The sequence below is a fragment of the Mirounga angustirostris genome, unplaced genomic scaffold, assembly GCF_029215605.1.
Source record: "Mirounga angustirostris isolate CCGP_5_RB_7025 unplaced genomic scaffold, mMirAng1.0.hap1 SCAF_18, whole genome shotgun sequence".
In the NCBI taxonomy this organism is placed as follows: Eukaryota; Metazoa; Chordata; class Mammalia; order Carnivora; family Phocidae; genus Mirounga; species Mirounga angustirostris.
In genome coordinates this window covers 1720957-1739152 of record NW_026991726.1, presented here as the reverse complement: position 1 = coordinate 1739152, position 18196 = coordinate 1720957, and the positions used below count along the sequence as shown (strand labels likewise).

The window sequence follows — 18196 nt, the reverse complement described above, 5'->3', positions numbered from 1 at the left end:
ATTTATCCACCACCACATGTGGACATAGACCAACCGAAGAAAGCACATTCTTTTCAAGGACATGTGGCACATTCACCAGATAGACCATATGCTCTGCCAAAACAAGTCATAATAAATATTGAAGGACTGAAACAACACTATATTCATCTCACCAAATGCTTTAATTTAGAAATCAGTGTAGCGATAAGATATAGATACCCAGGAAATCGTCAAATATTTGGAAATTTCTTAGCATACTTCAAAATAACTCACGGATCAAGGAAATCACAAGGAAAGTGAGAATCTATGTTGAATTGAATGATAATGACAACACATATGAAAATCTGTGCTGCTGGTGAAACAGTGCTTGGAGGGAAATTTATGTGTTTAAATGCCTATTTTAGAAAGGAATAAAGACCTCGAATCAATAATCAAAGCTTCCTCTTTAAGAGACTAGGAAAAGAGGAGGAAATTAAATAAAACCAAGTAAAAGGAGGGAAATAAAACAAGGGTGGAAATCAATAAATTGGAAAATGGATAAACAAGAGGAAGAATCAACAAAATCTGAAGGTAGTTTTTTGCAAAGATCAATAAAAACTTCTAGTTAGATTTGATCAATGGAAGGAAGAGAAGACACAAATTGCAGTATCAGAAGTGAAAGAGGGAACATCAGACCCTACAGATATTAAGAAGATAATAAGGGCACATTATTTGCAACTTTATGCAATAAATTCGAGAACTGACACGAAATGGACATATTCCTTGAAACCCATGACCTAATAAAAGTGATACCAGAAGAAAGGGAAAACCCTAATATCTCTATGTGAATTAAAAATTTTTTTTTTTAAGATTTACTTATTTTTGGAGAGAGAGAGAGATGCGTGCATATGTGTGAGAGGAGGGGAGGGGCAGAGGAAGAGAATCCCAAGCAGACTCCCCACTGAGTGCGGAGCCAGACGTGGGGCTCGATCTCAGAACCCTGAGATCATGGCCTGAGCCAAAATCACGAGCCCGATGCTTAACCCAGGTGCCCCCTAAAAAAAAATTTGTAATAAAATAACCTCTAGGGGCGCCTGGGTGCCTCAGTTGATTCAGCATCTGAATCTTGATTTCGGCTCAGGCCATGATCTCAGGGTTCTGAGATTGAGCCCCACATTAGGCTCTGCACTCAGTGGGGCGTCTGCTTGAGGATTTCCCTCCCTCTCTCCCTGCCCCTCCCCCTGCTTGCCCTCACTCTCCAAATAAATAAATAAATCTAAAAAAAACAAAAAAACAAAAACGCCTTCACAGAAGGAGAGTATCAGGGTCAGATGGTTTTTCTAGCAAATTCTATCAAACATTTAAGGAAGAAATAATACCAATTCTCCAAAAGCTATCTCAGAGAAGAGTGGAGGAAAACCCTTCTCAGCTCACTTTATTAAGGCCCCATAACCCTAATACGAAAACCTTACAAAGGCTTTGTGAGGAAAAGAAGCTAGAGACCAATATCCCTGATGAATATAGACAAAAAATTCTTTAAAAATATGTTAGTTGACTTTTGCTTCAGCCATGAAGGATTAGTTGCCAAAGGAATTGCTCTTCTGTTGTGAATAAATAGGAACTTGGACCATGTATGTGAAACAGCTGTTTTCAGGCATTGTGTTACAGACTGTGCAGAACTGTGATCCTTGGGAGAAGGGAAATGCACAAGGGGAACTTTACATTTACTTCCGTTTATGCTTGGAAGCAGTTTTCAGGCTGCAGCACGGGGGGGGGGGGGGCGGACAGAAACTGAGACAGACTGTATGGAGCACAGCGCTGGAGAGCAGAGTGTTCCTTCCACAGAGATAGAGCCCATATACCTGCGGAGGGGTCCCATCAAGTCCTTGGTGGAGTGCTGGCCTGTTCATGAGCAGGGTGACCGTTCATGAGGTGGGGGAAAGCATCCCCAGGAAGCAGTCAGTTGACTCATCCCCAGAGCTCGCAGAGGTGTGTCTGCTGGGTGTTGCTGGCCTTCGCTTGCTGCAGGAACTGGGAACTGGGAAGTCGCTCTCTCCAGCAGCTGAATGTGGGAGAAAACCTGTGTGCTCACGACATGAGCACTCTGCAGGGGCCTAATGCCAGAGAAAGCATGCTCCAGAGAAGGTGAGTGCTGAAGAAGACCCAGCACCCACACTTGCTGCAGGGGCTGTGGGCCGGAGCCTGGTGAATGAGGCGTATGAGAACTTGGGGGAGAAAACCCCTTTCTCCTTCAGTGTCCCTCCTTCACTCTGTACTGAAAAGAATGACATCATGCCAGCGGGTCAAGGAGAAGTATTTACAAGACCCAGTTCCATGATCACAGAGACAATAAATTGATAACTGGCACATCTGGCATTCAATAAAAAAAAAATCAGGCATGCAATGAGATAGGGAAATATGATCTAGAATCAGAAGAAATAAGTATCATTAGAAACAGATAAGATTATGAACAACTTAATAAAAAGATGGATAAAAGATTTCAAGATAAGCATCATAGAAGATATAGAAATGGCTTGAAAGCACATGAAAATCTGTTTAATGCTCAACATGATTAGTCATCACAGAATTGGTGATTACAGTTATAACGAGATGCCTTTAACACTTACTGGAATGGCTAAAATTAAAGACTGACAGCACTGACTTTTGACCAGGATGTGGAGCAGTTGAAGCTTTTATACATTACTGGTGGGAAGTGTAAAATGGTACAACCATTTTGCAGGACCATGTGGCAGTTTTTTATAAAGGTAAATATGTATCTATCATATGACCCAGCAATTCTGGTCCTTCATGTTTGCTTCGTAGAAATGAAAACATAGACCCACAAAACACAAGACCGTAGGAGTGGTAATAGCTGCTTTATCATAGTAATGAACGCTTGTGAATAACCCAGCTAGCTATGACTATATAAGCAAATTGTGATATAGTCAAGTGTAGATTAGTATTTCTGCTTGTAAAGAATAAACCGCTTGTGCAACAGTATGACTGACATATTATGAGCAAAAGAAGCAGAATACAAGCAAATTCATTCTGTATGTACTATTTATATGAATTTTAAGATCAGGCAGGGATAATCTGTGGCGATATCAGAAAGGAGTTACCTTGGAGTGGGGGCAAAGAATTACAGAAAAGGGTGATAGAGGGCGCCTGGGTGGCTCAGTGGGTTGGGCGACTGCCTTCGGCTCAGGTCATGGTCCTGGAGTCCCTGGATCGGGTCCCGCGTTGGGCTCCCCGCTCGGCGGGGAGTCTGCTTCTCCCTCTGACCCTAACCCCTCTGATGTGCTCTCTCTCATTCTCTCTCTCTCAAATAAATAAATAAAATCTTAAAACAAAAAAAAAGAGAAGGGTGATAGAAATGTTCTACATCTTGGTTAGCGGAGCTAAATTCTTTTATTGCCTATAAATTGTATGTCAGTTAAAAAATATGACCCCCCCCCAAAAAAAAACCCACATCTAAAGGGGTAGAGGAAAGAATTGGACGTTCTTCTCTACAGCACTTACTGCCAGGCTGTGCAAGTCTCTGCCTCAGAACACAAAAGAAGCAGAATCTTGGCATCTGTCCCATAGGAACTCATAAACCACTTCTGGAAGATGAGATCGATGCTCATACACGGCACTGAAGGTGGGCTTTCAGGTGGGCTGGCCCTAAGTGTTCCTGGTGCTCGCAGAAGAGGGAATTGGGTGAGGCCCGGAGTTGTCAGGAAGGCTTCATAGATCTGGCAGAGGTTGAGCTGGGCTGGGAAAGTTGGGTAGATTTTGAAAAGTTGGAGGTAAGGTTGGAGACGTCACAGGAACTCTGTAGCTCTGTAGGAACACAGTAGGGTACACAATCAAAAGTATTTCTTCCGCTGCCCTTGAACCATTCTCTGAATCCCTCCCCCAAGGCTGGCTGTGCTTCCAGGTTCCAGTGTACACTTATAGAAATACTCAGTGTGGAGTGCCAGGGTGGCTCGGTTGGTTGAGCATTCCATTCTTGATTTCCACTCAGGTCATGATCTCAGGGTCCTGAGATTGAGCCCCGTGTTGGGCTCAGTGCTCAGCATGGAGTCTGCTTGTCCCTCTCCCTCTGCTCTGCTCCCCTGTGCACCTGCCACCTGCCATCTCTCTCATAAATAAAATCTAAAAAAAAAAAAAAAAAGAAAGAAAGAAAGACTCAGTGCATCTGCACTCTGCTTTCTCTTGTTTGTCTTCACAGACTTATTGCGTATTTACCCAGAAAGGCATCCATTCTTTTCCATGGTGGTGTTATAGTCCAGTGTGTGGATGTAATGGTGTTTTAATCATTTCCCTATTAATGGATACTCTGATTGATTCTAGTTTTTGTTATGACAAGGCTTAAGTGAACACCCTGTGAGTAACGCCTTGCAAATGTCCCAGTGGAACAGATTTCTTCAAGTGAAGTTGCCTCTCAAATGTTATATACCTTTACAATTTGACCAACAAAGGGGCACCTCGGTGGCTCGGTCGGTTAAGCATCCAACTCTTGGTTTCAGCTTAGGTCCTAATCTCATGGTCATGAGTTTGAGCCCTGTATTGGGCTTCATGCTGGGTATGGAGCCTACTTAAAAAAAGGAAAAAAAAAAGAATTCGACCAAGAAAAAGTTCTGTTCATATGCACTCTGACCAGAGTGTAAGAGTGGCTTTTCATCCAAAGTCTCATCAGTACTGGGTATTAGTCATTTAAAATTTTATCTAATTTATGACAGATTTATTGTTCTAATGGTGTAGTTCTTTAATCACTATTGAGAGTAGGCGCCTATTTTTGTACATTTATTAGCCATTTCTATTTCCTCTTCTGTGAATTTTCCATTTTTGTACAGATTGATCATTCTTCCTTTTGTATGTGTTCTTTATATATTAGTGATGTTAATCTTTTTCTATTGTATGTTGCATGTATTTTTCAAGTCTGTCATTTTAAAAAGATTTTATTTATTTGGGGGAGAGAGAGAGAGAGTGAGTGCACAAGGTGGGGGCAGAAGGAGAGGGAGAAGCAGACTCCCCGCTGAGCAGGGAGCCTGATAAGGGACTCGATACCCAGACCCTGAGATCGTGACCTGAGCTGAAGGCAGACACTTAACTGACTGAGCCACCCAAGCTTCCCAAGTGTGTCATTTTTTATTTTAACATTATGGTGGCTTTCACCATAGTAATTTCAAACTTTTATATAGTTCATTAACCTTATTTATAGTTCTCAGATTTGTGACTTGCCTGGAAGGCCTTTCTCCCATCTGAAAATAGCAAAATATTCCTCTGTATTTTCTTGTAGTATTTTTTATCTTTCCTGCACACATACATACACACACTCCACTTAGGTCTTTGGATCTTTAATCATTTGGAAATATGTTTTTGTGGTAAGATACATGGTCTGATTTCCTTTTCTGAAAATAGATGCCATATTGTTTGGACACCATTGGCTGATGGCCCCTTGATTTGAAATGCTGTGGTAATTGTAAGTACAGGCTTGATGTGAACCATTCATCTGTAACATTGATCTCCTTGCTTTAGTCTTGTTCCTAGAACCCCAGGGTCTTAAGTATTGTCACTCTCTTACACATTTGCTTATCTGGAAATGCAAGTCCTCTCACACTATTCATTTTGGAAATTTTACTGGCTGTTCTTATGCATTTGCTCTTTCATATGAGCTTAGTTTCAACTTATCAGGTTTCAGAACACAACAGTATATCCCACTGGGGTTTTATTGGGTTTGCGTTGAACTCAAAGAATTTTTAAGTGGCAGTTGACAGCATCGTAATGTTGGGACTAGATCCCGTGGTCCATGTTTGGTCATGGCTCTTCTTTTCGCTGCGACCCTCCGAGCCACTGTCCCTTCTACACTGAGCTTCAGAAGCAGCCCATCAAGTGTCTCCTTGTGACCACTGGCCCCTCTGATCCCTCTTCACACCGGGTCAGGGCTTTATGTCAGGTGTTCCCTGGACTTGAGAATATTCCCTTTCCAGCCCCTCTTCCTTCAGTAATTTCTCCTCATCTGTGGGTTTTTTCTCAGTTGTCATTTCCTCAAGGAAACCTTACCAACTAGGCAGAATTTCCTTCCCACGGTTGCCTTTCCCTTCCTTATCCCTTCTTCTGAGTCCAGTTGTCATTCCGCATTTGCTCTGAGTTCTCTGAGCACAGGGCTGCGTGTGCCGTTCCCTTGTGTGGTCCCTCTGCCCTCACCGGAGCAGGTGCTCCTTAGTGCCAGTGAGTTTGGTTTTTTCCTCTGCGTCTTCATGTCTTTAAGTAAAACCTTCACAGTTTGCTTTCCATGGTTGTGTCTGTTTTTTGTTAAGCTCATGTCTATAACATTTCCGATTTGTTTTGTTGCTGGTGGGGAAAAGCTGTTGATGTTTGAACATTCTTGTGTCTGCCCTGAACTCAGCCCTCATTGCTGCCTGTCTTGTTGGCTTCCTCCTCAGGCTGGTTGGGTACTGGTTAGGTGCAGCCCCAGCCTCCCCTCTGACCCTAACAGCCTGCAGAGGAAGCAAGAGATCGTTGCCCCCAAAAGACTTCTGAAGAGCAGGGAGGGGCTTTCTCCTCAGCAGCCCCCAGCTCATTTGCTCTCTTCTGTGGCTCAGACAGCGTCCCAGGCTCATTGCGGAGTCCCTCCGCGGTGAGGGCGGGGCTCAGCTTCGCACAGCAAATCAGTTCCAACTTCCCCCGGGCTGACTCCCCTCATTACCAGGGCTGCCGGGAGGTGGGGTGGGGGTTGTCACTTTGTACAACCGGGATTCTGCTAGAGAAGTGGAGGGGCAAACAGGCCCGGGGTGAAAGTCTACACTGGACATCCAACAGAATGGTCCTATGACTTTCCCATCAACCCGGTTGAATGCTTTGATAAAAACCAGAAGATGTCCTGACTTGGAGTTCTTTTATTCCTGGAGTAAATCGTGTGTACCAGTCTTTGAACGTCTGGTTGTGTTTGATCTGCGAGGATTTTGTTTTGGACCTTTTGTCCATATTCATGAATGAGATTTGTCTGTGTTACGGGAAGCCCTTTTAGTAATGGGAGTTACAGAGTGGAAACATTCTGAGATGCAAAGGTCACTTAGTTCCTGGGTCACCTGGCCTCGCTGAGCCTGCTCCTCATTGACACAGGGGGGACAGCCCTGATGGACTCGGGCTGCCGTGAGGAGCAGATAGTACCCATGAAAGAACTGGTTAATGCTAACGTGACGCAGACTCAGAACTCTGTCCCACACGTACACAAGGCACCGTGTTTGTGAGTTTCTTCCATGAGGAGACAGGTTTGGAGAATGCTAACAACGGAGATTTCACTCAGCTTTCTTCATATAAACCAACATCAGAAAACCAGCCTTGTGCAGGAGGAGAGGCCCTGGGAACATGACGGTAAACATTACATTATTGGTGTTCGGATATTAGGTTCCTGCTTTTCATAATATCCTCGGGGTGCGGGGGAAGATTCGGTATTTTCTGGGATTCTGCTGTAAAGTGCAAGTTATTGCTGGTACCGTCAGCCAATTATTCTGTACTTATTTTACTTAGACTGTAGTAATTGGAAAAAGATTAGATGTCAGGACTTTGTATTTTGTTGATTATATTACCAGAGCCTCTTTAATCGTTTCTTTTATTCCTAATATTAATCATGAGCTCCTAGCTGTTAGGAGAAGAGCCTGATGGTGGATTCCTAACTTAAAGAAATAATTACTTCAGTTTCAGTGGGATTGACTGAGTGTTGATACACCTGCAAATTGAAACGTGTTCTCTCACTGTTCGGGGCATGTGGCTGTGACACGGGGAGACACAGAAGGTCCGACGGACCTCGGGGGCCGCCCCCTCAGTCCCTGCCGTGCCCTCTCCTGCCCTCGGCAGCTCCACACCCGCTGGTTCCGGGCCCCTGTGCCCCTGGCTGGCCCTGCCCTCTGTGACCTCCCCACCCGTGGGTATTCGTGGATGCAGCAGCGATTGTAGTAGTCTACCTTGAATAACGTGGCTACCCCCTTGAGCAGTGCTCTGTGAACACAAGCTTATCTCTGTGACATGATCTCTGTCAGAAGCAGTCCTGAGCAAAGCACCTCATATTCGTAAGCAGTGAATGGTGAGAGGGAGATAGGATGCAGGAAAGAAGGGAGCACCGGGGGGGGGGGCGGAAGTGGGGACAAGTGTTGGTGGGACTGAGGGAGGGAAGGAGGGGGCGTGTGGAGGAGGCCTCTACTGCTCCAGGGAGGAAGGTGTGTGGTGCCCCACCTGTCCCAGGGTGGCTCTGGGGACACTTGCCATGCATTTAGTAAACGTGCACTCTGTGTGGCTTAAATGTAGACACTTAGCTCTGCCGGAGTGGAGGTCACTCAGCGTCTCTCGTATATTGAGAACAATCAGTATCTGAAATCTTTCTCACTTAGGTTCACTCTGGTTTCATTTATGGAGCCCCCCTCCCCTCTAGGAACACTGACGAAATAGGTCAAAGCCCTGTGGGGAGTTCGCTGTTTGTAAACCCTGTTATCTTTGTCTCTTTGTTGTCAACAGAGGAATTAAGGAAGTTGAGCTGGTCTGGAATCCCTAAGCCGGTTCGTCCAATGACCTGGAAGCTGCTCTCAGTAAGTCTCGGGGGGGCCTGGTCACCAGCGCGGCCTGGCCCAGAGTCTGGCCCCGAGTGTGGCCTGGAGTTTGGCCCGGAGTGTGGCCCATCAGCCGTGGCCAGGCACGTGCCCTGTCTTTGTGGCAGTGATCTGGGCCTTGGCCTGAGCTAAGGTGACATTTTCCATCTTTTGCTTCATTTCAAGCTTGGTTTGACAAGGCTGGCAGAAAATGAGGATGAGTAATTATTTATGACAGTTGTATTCTTTTCCTGTGGTTTTATTATTCTAGAAATCTTTGTAATATTTTCAAACCTGTGATAGAGAAAGGATCCATCATGGAAAACTATTTCAATTCTTAGGAATCCATCACAGTGAAATACGTTTGACCATTTTTTTTTTTTAATGTACTTTACTAGTGATGTAAGGGGGAGAAAGTGATTCTAAAAGTATCTGTGTTTCTTTGATGGAGGGTTGGGTTCTGGTGCCTCACCCCTGGTTCTAAACTGCCCAACTGTGGGGACTGCTGGAGAAGATGAGGTGGGCGGGGTGGAATGGCCATTAGCACTCTCTCTGGTGCTTCACTCCGGTCAATATCTGAAGTGAGCTTGGCCCTGCTGAAAACTTTGGAGTCATTTATAGACAGCTTTCTTCTCTTTCCCTTTTTAAATTATCTTTGGAGCTAAATCAGTAGGGAACTCTAAGTGTTTACTCTAAATTGGGTCTGACATTCAGTATTTAAAAGACTCTTCTTGCTAATGAGTCTTAATAAATTTGCAGCTTAGTACCTCGTAATCCTAAATGCAGATGCCGCTCTCAGCAGTGAATATTTATCGATTAAATATTCTCTTGCAATTAAAATTAGACCTGCTACAATTGCTTATGTTTCTGTTTTGTGTCTGTTATTTTAAGCATTTGTGTCTACTTTTCCAAATGTCCTATACAATAGGTTACAAGCTTTTTAGATTGAACTGTAGGAAGTTTTGAGGATAATATGTTTAAGACTTTATAGTGCGATTTTATATTTATTAAGGTCGTGCTGCTTCTGGGTAGAAAGCCTTCATGAATGATTTTGTCCCATTCCTTTCCTTTGGTTCTCGGTTTGTGTGCATTGTAGCTGAGCTACCCTGTGTGTGATGCCCAGTGGCTGGCTGGGCAGGCGTGCGACCTGGGATTCAGTGGGCATGGAGCAGAAGGGGGAGGAGATAGATGCTCCACTTTGTTGGTTTGAATGGGAGGGAGGGTGTAGGTGGGTAGAGTCTGTAACCGGGAATGTTGGGAGTACAAGGGAAAGAATATCCGGGCATCTCAGATACATGTATTTGTGTAACCCGTTAACTGACTGCAGGGACCACTTGCCCGGAGACAGAGATGAAGCAGATCCTAGTCCCCCCTGTTAGGAGGGGCTGGGTCAGGTCAGGGCTGCAGCACATTCTGGGATCACACACAGTGGGATGTGGGGGACGCAGGCAGGAAGGACGGGCAGCCACAGAGCAGGGCCACGTGTGCCAGGCTGGCATTCCCTTTCCCAGGGTCTGCAGGTGCTGCAAGGTGGGAGGCTGGGCACTGGGAAGGACAGAGATGAACTTGGCAGTTCTGGACCTCTTCAGGCTTGGGTTGACGGGTGAGTTAAAAAAAAGTGTTGGGGTCAGTGAGCAAAGCCTGTCTTTCCAAAGTGGCGGAGGGTGGGGGCACCAAGAAAGGGAGGGGCGGTTCCAGGGCAGTGCAGACTCCTGTGGATGGCAGGCCAGGCTTCTTGGTGAAGGTGGGGTGTTTCTGGAGCATCTTGAAGGATGTGTCAGTGTCCTTGGGTCGGGGAGACGGGGAGGGCGTACGGCCTATGGGATGCAGCTTGGTTTGGACGAGCAGGAGCCAAGGTGAGCTGGCTCCCTAGGAATGGCAGGCAGACTGCTTGGATTAGGGAGGGGGTGGCTGGGGACCAGGAGCAGGCCACGATGTGAAGGACTTCCGTGAGGGGTGAGGAGGCTGTTTCTGGAGTGGGAAAGCCGGGAGCCTCTTGAACGGTCTTTTGGTTGGTGCCTTCATTTATTTGATCAGTATTTCTGCAGCACTTTCTGTGTCTCTGGCTCTGTGTTTGGCACTGGGAGATAAGAAGGGAGAAGAACCAAGTCGCTGTCCCTCATGCGGCCTGCAGAAAGAGAGGGGGTCCCTGCCTTCCTCTCTCTGCCTCAGGACAGACTGGGGTCTCACCATGGGAAGGAGCCCACTCTCTCAGAAGTCTGGGCCCCAGGGCACTGCTCACCCTGTGTCTCTACCTGTACCTTTTTGCTTGTTTCACAGCATCTATTGAGTGCTTGCTGTGTGCCACGCTGTGCACATGCATGGGATTCCTGCAGAAGTGGTGATCTCTGAAGGCAGGGTTGCAAGAACAGATAGGCCGGAATGGCGACCAGGGTCTGGCACCAGCAGGAAGAATGTGCTGTGCTGCTCTAGGGGCCTGTCAGGAGGAGGAGGCGGGCAGCCAAGACACGGAAAACTGGGCAGGGGACGAGGGCCTGGAGGCTGCAGGGGCAGGTGGGTGGGACTCAGGCTGCTGGAGGAGGAAACTGGGTGGTTCTTTGGCGCCGTGCTCACTCATCATTCAGGGCACATGTGCTCATCATGCCTTTGCCATGTTCTGGGCCCGTGCTGGCGAGCAGTGATGTCATCCCAGCCTTCAAGTGTCCCCAGACAGCCCCGGGAGACAGGCCCATGCACATCCTGTATGCCCGGGGGGGAAGGATGAGCTCTGGGCATCCAGGGGCAGGGAACCCACCAGGTTGGGGGGTGCTAGTCAAACGTGGGCATGGACTGGGGGAAGGAGGTCAGAATGGTGGGGACCATCATTTCCTATCCCCTAAATGCTGACCCAGGAACTACCTTAGGAGTCTCTCCTTCTCTCCTCCTTACTGTAATGGAAGATTTGGGGAGCACCGTGAAGGATGCCAATCACTCATTTCTGATGCGGTGTTTCCCACGCGTCTGCCCTTTGCAAGTGCTAGGTCACAAAAGAGTCTTGGAAAATGGTGGGGAGAAAACCCGGCAGGCAATTCAGGGTCATGGGCAGGAGAAGGGTCCCCCAAGTTTAGGCCACCTCTCAGTCACTCTGAATCCGAGGCTTCATGTTCCACTCTCCTGGGAAGCTTTTGTAGATCTTGGTGTCTGGGCCCACAAAGCCAGTTGGAGCCTTGCGGTAAACTGAGGCATCAGGGTTTGTATCAATTGCAGCCTGCCCCAGGCTGGGCAGGGGTGGGGGCAGCAATGATACGGTGGCTCTGGGCTTTGGGCTGCCCTCTTGACCTCTTGGGTGCACGTTAGTGGTACCGGGGAGCTGGGGAACTGCCAATCTCTGGGGTCCCCAGGGATTCTCACGTGTGCCCAGGGTGGAGGCAGCTGCTCTAGGATGTGTGGGTTCCACGTGGGACAGGGCAGGGCACGCACGGACCAGCTGGGAGAGAGGACCCACTGAAGGCAGTAGAGCTGGGCCCGGGTGCCTGGGCTTGACCGACAGCGTGCTGTCCCAGAGGCTCAGCCGAGCGGGTGGGGTGGGGTGGCTGGGCCCAGCTCTTCGCTTCCGGACCCTGAACCCAGGACCGAGGAGAATCTGTCATTTGTCCGGTTGAAAAAGACAACTGAAGCTGCACTTGACTATGAATCTACTTCAAGACCTGGCAAACTAATGGCTTTTCCCCCCAATCTGTTCACGATTTGTCATTAATGTGATCCCGGTGGTCTTTTGAAGAGCACTATTCTTAATGGATGAGTAGGAAATGCTCCTTTAATGAAGAAAGATGGGAAACTTGGCTCCTGTCATTTACAGAGGACTAACATATACTCTAGTCCAGAACATATCGTTAAACCACCATTAATGCGATTTAACATTTAAATTCCCTGTAAGCACGGCAGTAACTTTTTAAAAATGAGCACTGTAGAAAATTATATTTTTGGCTCATTTTTTAATAACTACTTCAGAAACATTGAACAATAATTAAGCACGTAACATTTGTGCTGGTGAGCAGAATGGTTAAGAGTGATCAGTGAGGTGTTGGCATCACCCTTTTTTCTCATGGCGTGTCAAGGTAGGATCGCACATGAACCCGCAGGAGGGAGCCCCTGGATGCGTGTGTCATGGGGACAATTTTGATATAAGTATATGCAGGTATTATTGTTTTACATTTATGATTAGTGTTTTTATAGCATGCTAATACGGCAATTAAGTTTTCTGTAGTTCTGTCATTTAAAATTCATTGCATACTTGAATATGTTTCGTTTGCATAATTTCCAGTCTGGCTTAATTATCTGAAGGCCCCAACTTGCACATGTGTTTTCCTTTAGGGATGGGAGTATCAGGAGTGTGTGTGGGGGTGCTTTTTATTGCCTCTGTTCCTGTTATGACATCCTGGCCTTTTAGAATTTCTCTTTTAATAAGTGAAGTTAAAATCTGGGAGTGGGGAGAAGGTGTGAGTCCTCGTTCATGGTCACTAAGACGCCTGTGGTGTTACCGCGTGTGACAGATGGAAGGCCGCCCACACCGTTCCCTGGCTCATACCCCTCGTTGCCCCACTGCCCTGGATGGAAGGCCAGCTCTGGCCTGGCCCACAGGGCCCCCCACCGGCCGCTGCACACACGTCCCCGCTTCTCACCTGCCACGTGCTCTGGCCTTGCCGAGCGGCAGCCTGGACACGCTGCCCGCTGTGCTCGACGCAGGAGTGTGACCTTTCTCAGGGCATCTGCTCTGCTCCTCCCCCTGCAGCACTGTGTTCTCCAACACCAGGGCTGACTCCAAACCAGTCCAAAGCCGGCCCAGAACCGCGTGCTGATACTTGTAATGCAGTAGCTTAGACCTCTTCCTCCCTGGGCCCCCAGGGCTGGGGCCCTCTGGGGTATGGTGGTCCTGCTGCACAGCACAGCATCATTCATTCGTTCGGCAAGTCTGCCCTGAGTATCCGTGGTGTGCCCCGCGGGACAATGAACGTGGGGGGCTTGTGGGGGCGGAGATAGCCTGAGCACAGGGCAAGACCTCCTGCCCTGCTGGAGCTCGGAGCTCCAGGTCTAGTGGGCGGAGGCAGGGTGAGCCAAGTCCCCGCATCTGACTGGCTCTGAGAAGCACCTGGAGTGGGGGGGAGATGCTGAGGTCAGAGTGGTGATTCGGAGGAGGGAGTGCGGGTGTCTTGGGGAGTGTGCGCTCCAGGCTGGTGCATGCTTGGAAGAGACATGAATTGATTGCAGGGCCTGTCCCCGCGGGTTGCAGTGCAGGGAGCTGAGCTCCAGGGATGATGCACACAAGCCATGGCAACAAGTAGTTTGTCTGCTCCGATGCCGCGGGGGCGGGAGAGGCGCTCAGAAGACAGTGTGCTTGTGGGAAGGCCGCCGCGGCCCTCGTGCGCAGGCTGGAGGAGATCAGAGGCCAGCCCTGCTGCCGAGGTCTCGGGCCGCTCGGCCTCCGTGGCCTGGGGGCTCAGGCGGCTCCGTGTCAGCTGCCCCGCTCCGCCTGCTGGTGCCCACCCGCCTGCTGAGCCCTGTGTGCAGGCGGGAGTCCCGGCCCAGGAACGGGCGTTCAGAGAGAGGTCCTGAACCGGGGAGCCAGAGGGGCTGGCGGCAGAGTGGGGAGGGCGTCCGCCTCTGGGCAGGGGCATGATTACAAGCCTTGGCAGCTTCCGGAGCTCAGTGTGAGGCTGCGCGCAGGGTGCTGAGCCCAAGGTGCGAGGGTGCGAGGGCCTGGGAGCCCGGGACACATGCAGAGCTCAGTGAACAGGGTGTGTGTGTGTAGATGACTCCATAGGGCGGGGACTTGTTCCCTGAGTTTCTGTGACTTGAGCCAGGTGCCCCTGAAGAGGGCCGGCTGCAGTGTGCCCCCCGGCCCCATAACCCTGGGCTCGAAAGGAAACCCCGAGGCTTTTCCTCTTCTGCAAATGCAAGAACAACCGCATGTCCACCGAGGATTCAAGGCGGTGCCGTGTGTAGCCAAGTGCCCGCGAGCAGCCTGCTTGCTCAGCCTGCGGCTGTGGCAACCTCAGGACCAGTAGTTGTCTTTTTCCAGGAGATGACGGGGACTGGAAGTTGGCAGTGAGGTCAGATGGTTGTGGTGGATCCTGGTGGTTCCCGAACCGGTGGTCTGTGAAGGCGTCTCCGACGTGATGAAGCCGCGTCAGGGCTCACAGCCCCGGGAGTGGTCGGCCCCCCAGCAGGGGCAGGGCTGTGTGGGGCGATGCCCCGGCGTACTCTGGATGGTGCTGGCTGCAGAGGCCGGATCGTGGGGGTGCTGGCCCCACACAACACTGCTTCACCACGGTGGGGAGCTGGGCGTGGCTTTGAAGTGAAATGTGTAGGCACGGGATGTTGGATAAATGAAATTTTCTTACAAAGGAATGAGAAAGACTAATCATAAAAGATTAATAAAAGGGGCTCTATTAAAGTTAGGAACTTGTCTTCATCAAAAGACATCATTAATGGGGAGAAAAGGCAAGGCAAGGGGGGAGGAGGAGACGCTCACAGAGGACTCACATGCAGACGATAGAATAGACACGTACAGTTGAGCACGGGCAAGGCGGGGGTGACCTCACGGAAACGGGGCCACACTTGTACACGCATTGAGCAGCTGAGGACATGCAGCGGCACCTGTCAGTCTTCTGGGAAATGCAGATTAAAGCCACCGTCTAACAGAGACCTCGCAGGCCCACTGGGATGGCTGAGGTGAAGATGGACAGCACCAAGTGTTAGCCAGGATGTGGAACAGTGGGTGCTTGTGACTGCTTTCACTCTGGAAAATTCTGCAGGGGGTCTGTGAAAGGGAGGTGCAGCCAGGGGTCCCCCTCCTCGGTACATACCTGACGAGATGCATACCACGTGCCACAAAGGACAGGAACAGGAGTGTTTATAACAGAGGGTGGTGGCAACCCAAATGTCTGTCCACAGGATGGATTTTGTACGTGGGAACACGCGACGATGAAAATCAGTGACTCTTAACATGTTACAAGAATGAACGACTTTTTCAAATGTAATGTTTAAGCAGCCAGACAGAAAAAATGATTCCATTTATGTAAAGTTCAGAAATAGGCACAATTTACCCCAGTGTTAGCAGTTAGGGATCTAGCTCTAGGAAGGAGGTGAAGGACAGTGATTGGGAGGCTCCCGAGGGACCTTGAGATGCGGTCAGTTCGTGGTAATTCCGCACACATTTTGGGTGAGTGTATGCACACACACATTCTGTTTCAATACGTGTTTATTAAGAAGAAGCTTAACTCGTATGACCCAAATGAGTTAAAGCAAATGTGTGCGAGAGTGTAATTGATAACAGAATAGATGCTCATGGAAACACCTTCCGAAAAGAAAGGGAACAGAGGCACTCACACAACAGAAAAGCTGTGGCTGGATTCAGGCCCACCTCATCGTCAAGGCTGGCGACCCTCCGAGCTCAGTGCTCCTTCCCCTCGGCTCTTCACGGTGCACCTGCAGCCCGTGGTTCTCCCGCGTGGTCGCAGGGTGGCTGCCACAGCTCCAGTCTCTGCACATCCTCTTTTATTGGTATTATTATTAAAAGACTTATTTACTTATTAGAGAGAGAGAGCACGAGCATGTGTACACAAGCAGGAGGGGCAGAGGGAGAGAGAGAGAATCTCAAGCAGGCTCCCTGCTGAGTGCAGAGCCCGACGAGGGACTCGATCCCAGGACCTTGAGATCATGACCTGAGCCGAAATCAAGAGTCAGGTGCTCAACCAACTGAGCCACCCAGGCGCCCCGGATGTGGGGGAATTTTAAAAGGCAGAAGGTAACATATAGGATATATTTGTTCAGCCATTCACTTTCTTGCTCATACATAAATTCACTTAATAAAAATTTGACTGCCACGTGGCTAGCACACTGAGGGGCTGGTTCTGACGGAGTCTCTTGCCAGGTACTGCTGGAGCTTGGCGTGGCCAGCCTGCTTCTGGTGTCAGGCTGAGCCTCCTGAAGAAGAGTTATCATCAAAGAGACGCTTGAGGGATGAGCAGGAGGTAGCCAGGTCAAGCTTTAAAACATCTAGGGAAGAAACAAGGAAAGACTCTTTTTTATATAGAACAGAAGAAGCACTAAAAATAAAAGAAAAACTTTACAAGTTGGATATCATGGAAATTGAAAACTCCTGCTATTTGAGACAAAAAGGCCACAGATTAGTAGGAGAATATAATCGTAATATGTATATTATGTATCTAGATACAAAAATTCTGTCTAGAATAGAGAACCATAAAACTCACTAGAAGGACAAACAACTGGATTTAAAAAATGGGCAAAAGATTTGAACAGACACTTCACCAAAGAAGAGAAGCAGTGGCAGATGGGTGCGTGAGATGTTCCTCATTCATTTAGAGCCACTCAGTAGAATGGCTGATTGTTTTTTGAAGATTTTTTTTAAAGAGATCTTATTTATTTATTTATTTATTTTTATGTTTTAAAGATTTTATTTATTTATTTGACAGAGAGAGAGTGAGAGCAGGAACACAAGCAGGGGGAGTGGGAGAGAGAGAAGCAGGCTTCCCGCTGGGCAGGGAGCCCGATGCGGGGCTCGATCCCAGGACTCCGGGATCATGACCTGAGCTGAAGGCAGATGCTTCACTGACTGAGCCACCCAGGTGCCCCTGTTAAGTGTCTCTTATGGTTTGCTTCCCTCTTTTTTCCCCCTTCCCATGTGTTCATCTGTTTTGTTTCCTGTTGGAAACATATTCCACATATAACTGAAATCATATGGTATTTGTCTATAAAGATTTTATTTTATTTTTTAAAGTAATCTCTACACCCAACATGGGGCTTGAACCGACAACCCCGAGATCAAGAGATGCATGCTCCCCAGACTGACCCAGCCAAGTACCCCCAGGATGGCTAATATCTGAAGGACAATACTAAGTGTCAGGGAAGGTGTGGAGCATTTGAGATTCTCATACGCTGCTAGTTGGAATGTGAAACCGTACGATCACTCTGGGGAAGGTCTGGCAGTTTCTTAGGAAGCGAAACATGCACCTGCACAGTGAGCCAGCAAGTCCATCCCTAGGTGTGGAACCATGAGAAATCAAAGTGCATAGCCATAAAACCCTCGTACAAGAATATTTATAACAAGCTTTATTCATAATAGCCCCAAACTAGCACCAGCCCCGATGGTCAGCAGCCAGGGCATGGCCCGGCAAAGTGCCCCATCCGTACCATGGAATACTGCTCCCTAAGCCAAGGAAGTAACTGCTGGCTCACACTTCAATTCAGATGAATCACAAAGACCGTGAGGCTGAGTGAAAACCAAGTGTGGGTCCCCAAATGGTTCCGTGAAGTTCTAGGCCAGGCCTCAGTGCTCCCTGGTGAGGGGGTGAGCGCCTCTCCAGGCTCTCCGGTTGCGAGTGTGGGGAGGGACTGCTGTGGGCACAGGGAGGGTTTTGGGGTGATAGAAATGCTCTGCCACTTCACTGGGGTAGCGGTTACACAGCTGTGTACCCCCATCCAGGGTCACGGAACTGTTGACTTAGAAGGGGCACATTTTATATGGGATATGTCAGTGTTGATTTAAAAGGAGAAACAAAGAAATAAAAAGCATGTAAAACACCAAGCAGTGTGGCCCTGAGTCTGGGCTCTTCATGACCACCCGGAGCTGCCCAGCCCTTCTGGGTTTGAGTTCACTTTATGCACTGGGGCTGCACTGCCAGGCGCCCAGCGGTCTCTGCAGAGAG

The 18196-nt window shown here is 48.6% G+C and overlaps 1 protein-coding gene across 1 annotated transcript in view; it reads left to right on the top strand.

Annotated features, from left to right (window-relative positions):
* Window positions 1-8461: 8461 nt before the first annotated feature.
* The window catches only part of LOC135363080 (TBC1 domain family member 22A-like), a 56290-nt gene continuing 46555 nt past the window's right edge, over window positions 8462-18196 (top strand). The window contains exon 1 of the mRNA XM_064583780.1: window positions 8462-8528. Coding sequence (XP_064439850.1) covers window positions 8508-8528 — 21 coding nt within the window. The 5' untranslated portion in view covers window positions 8462-8507. The remainder of the gene's footprint in view (window positions 8529-18196) is intronic.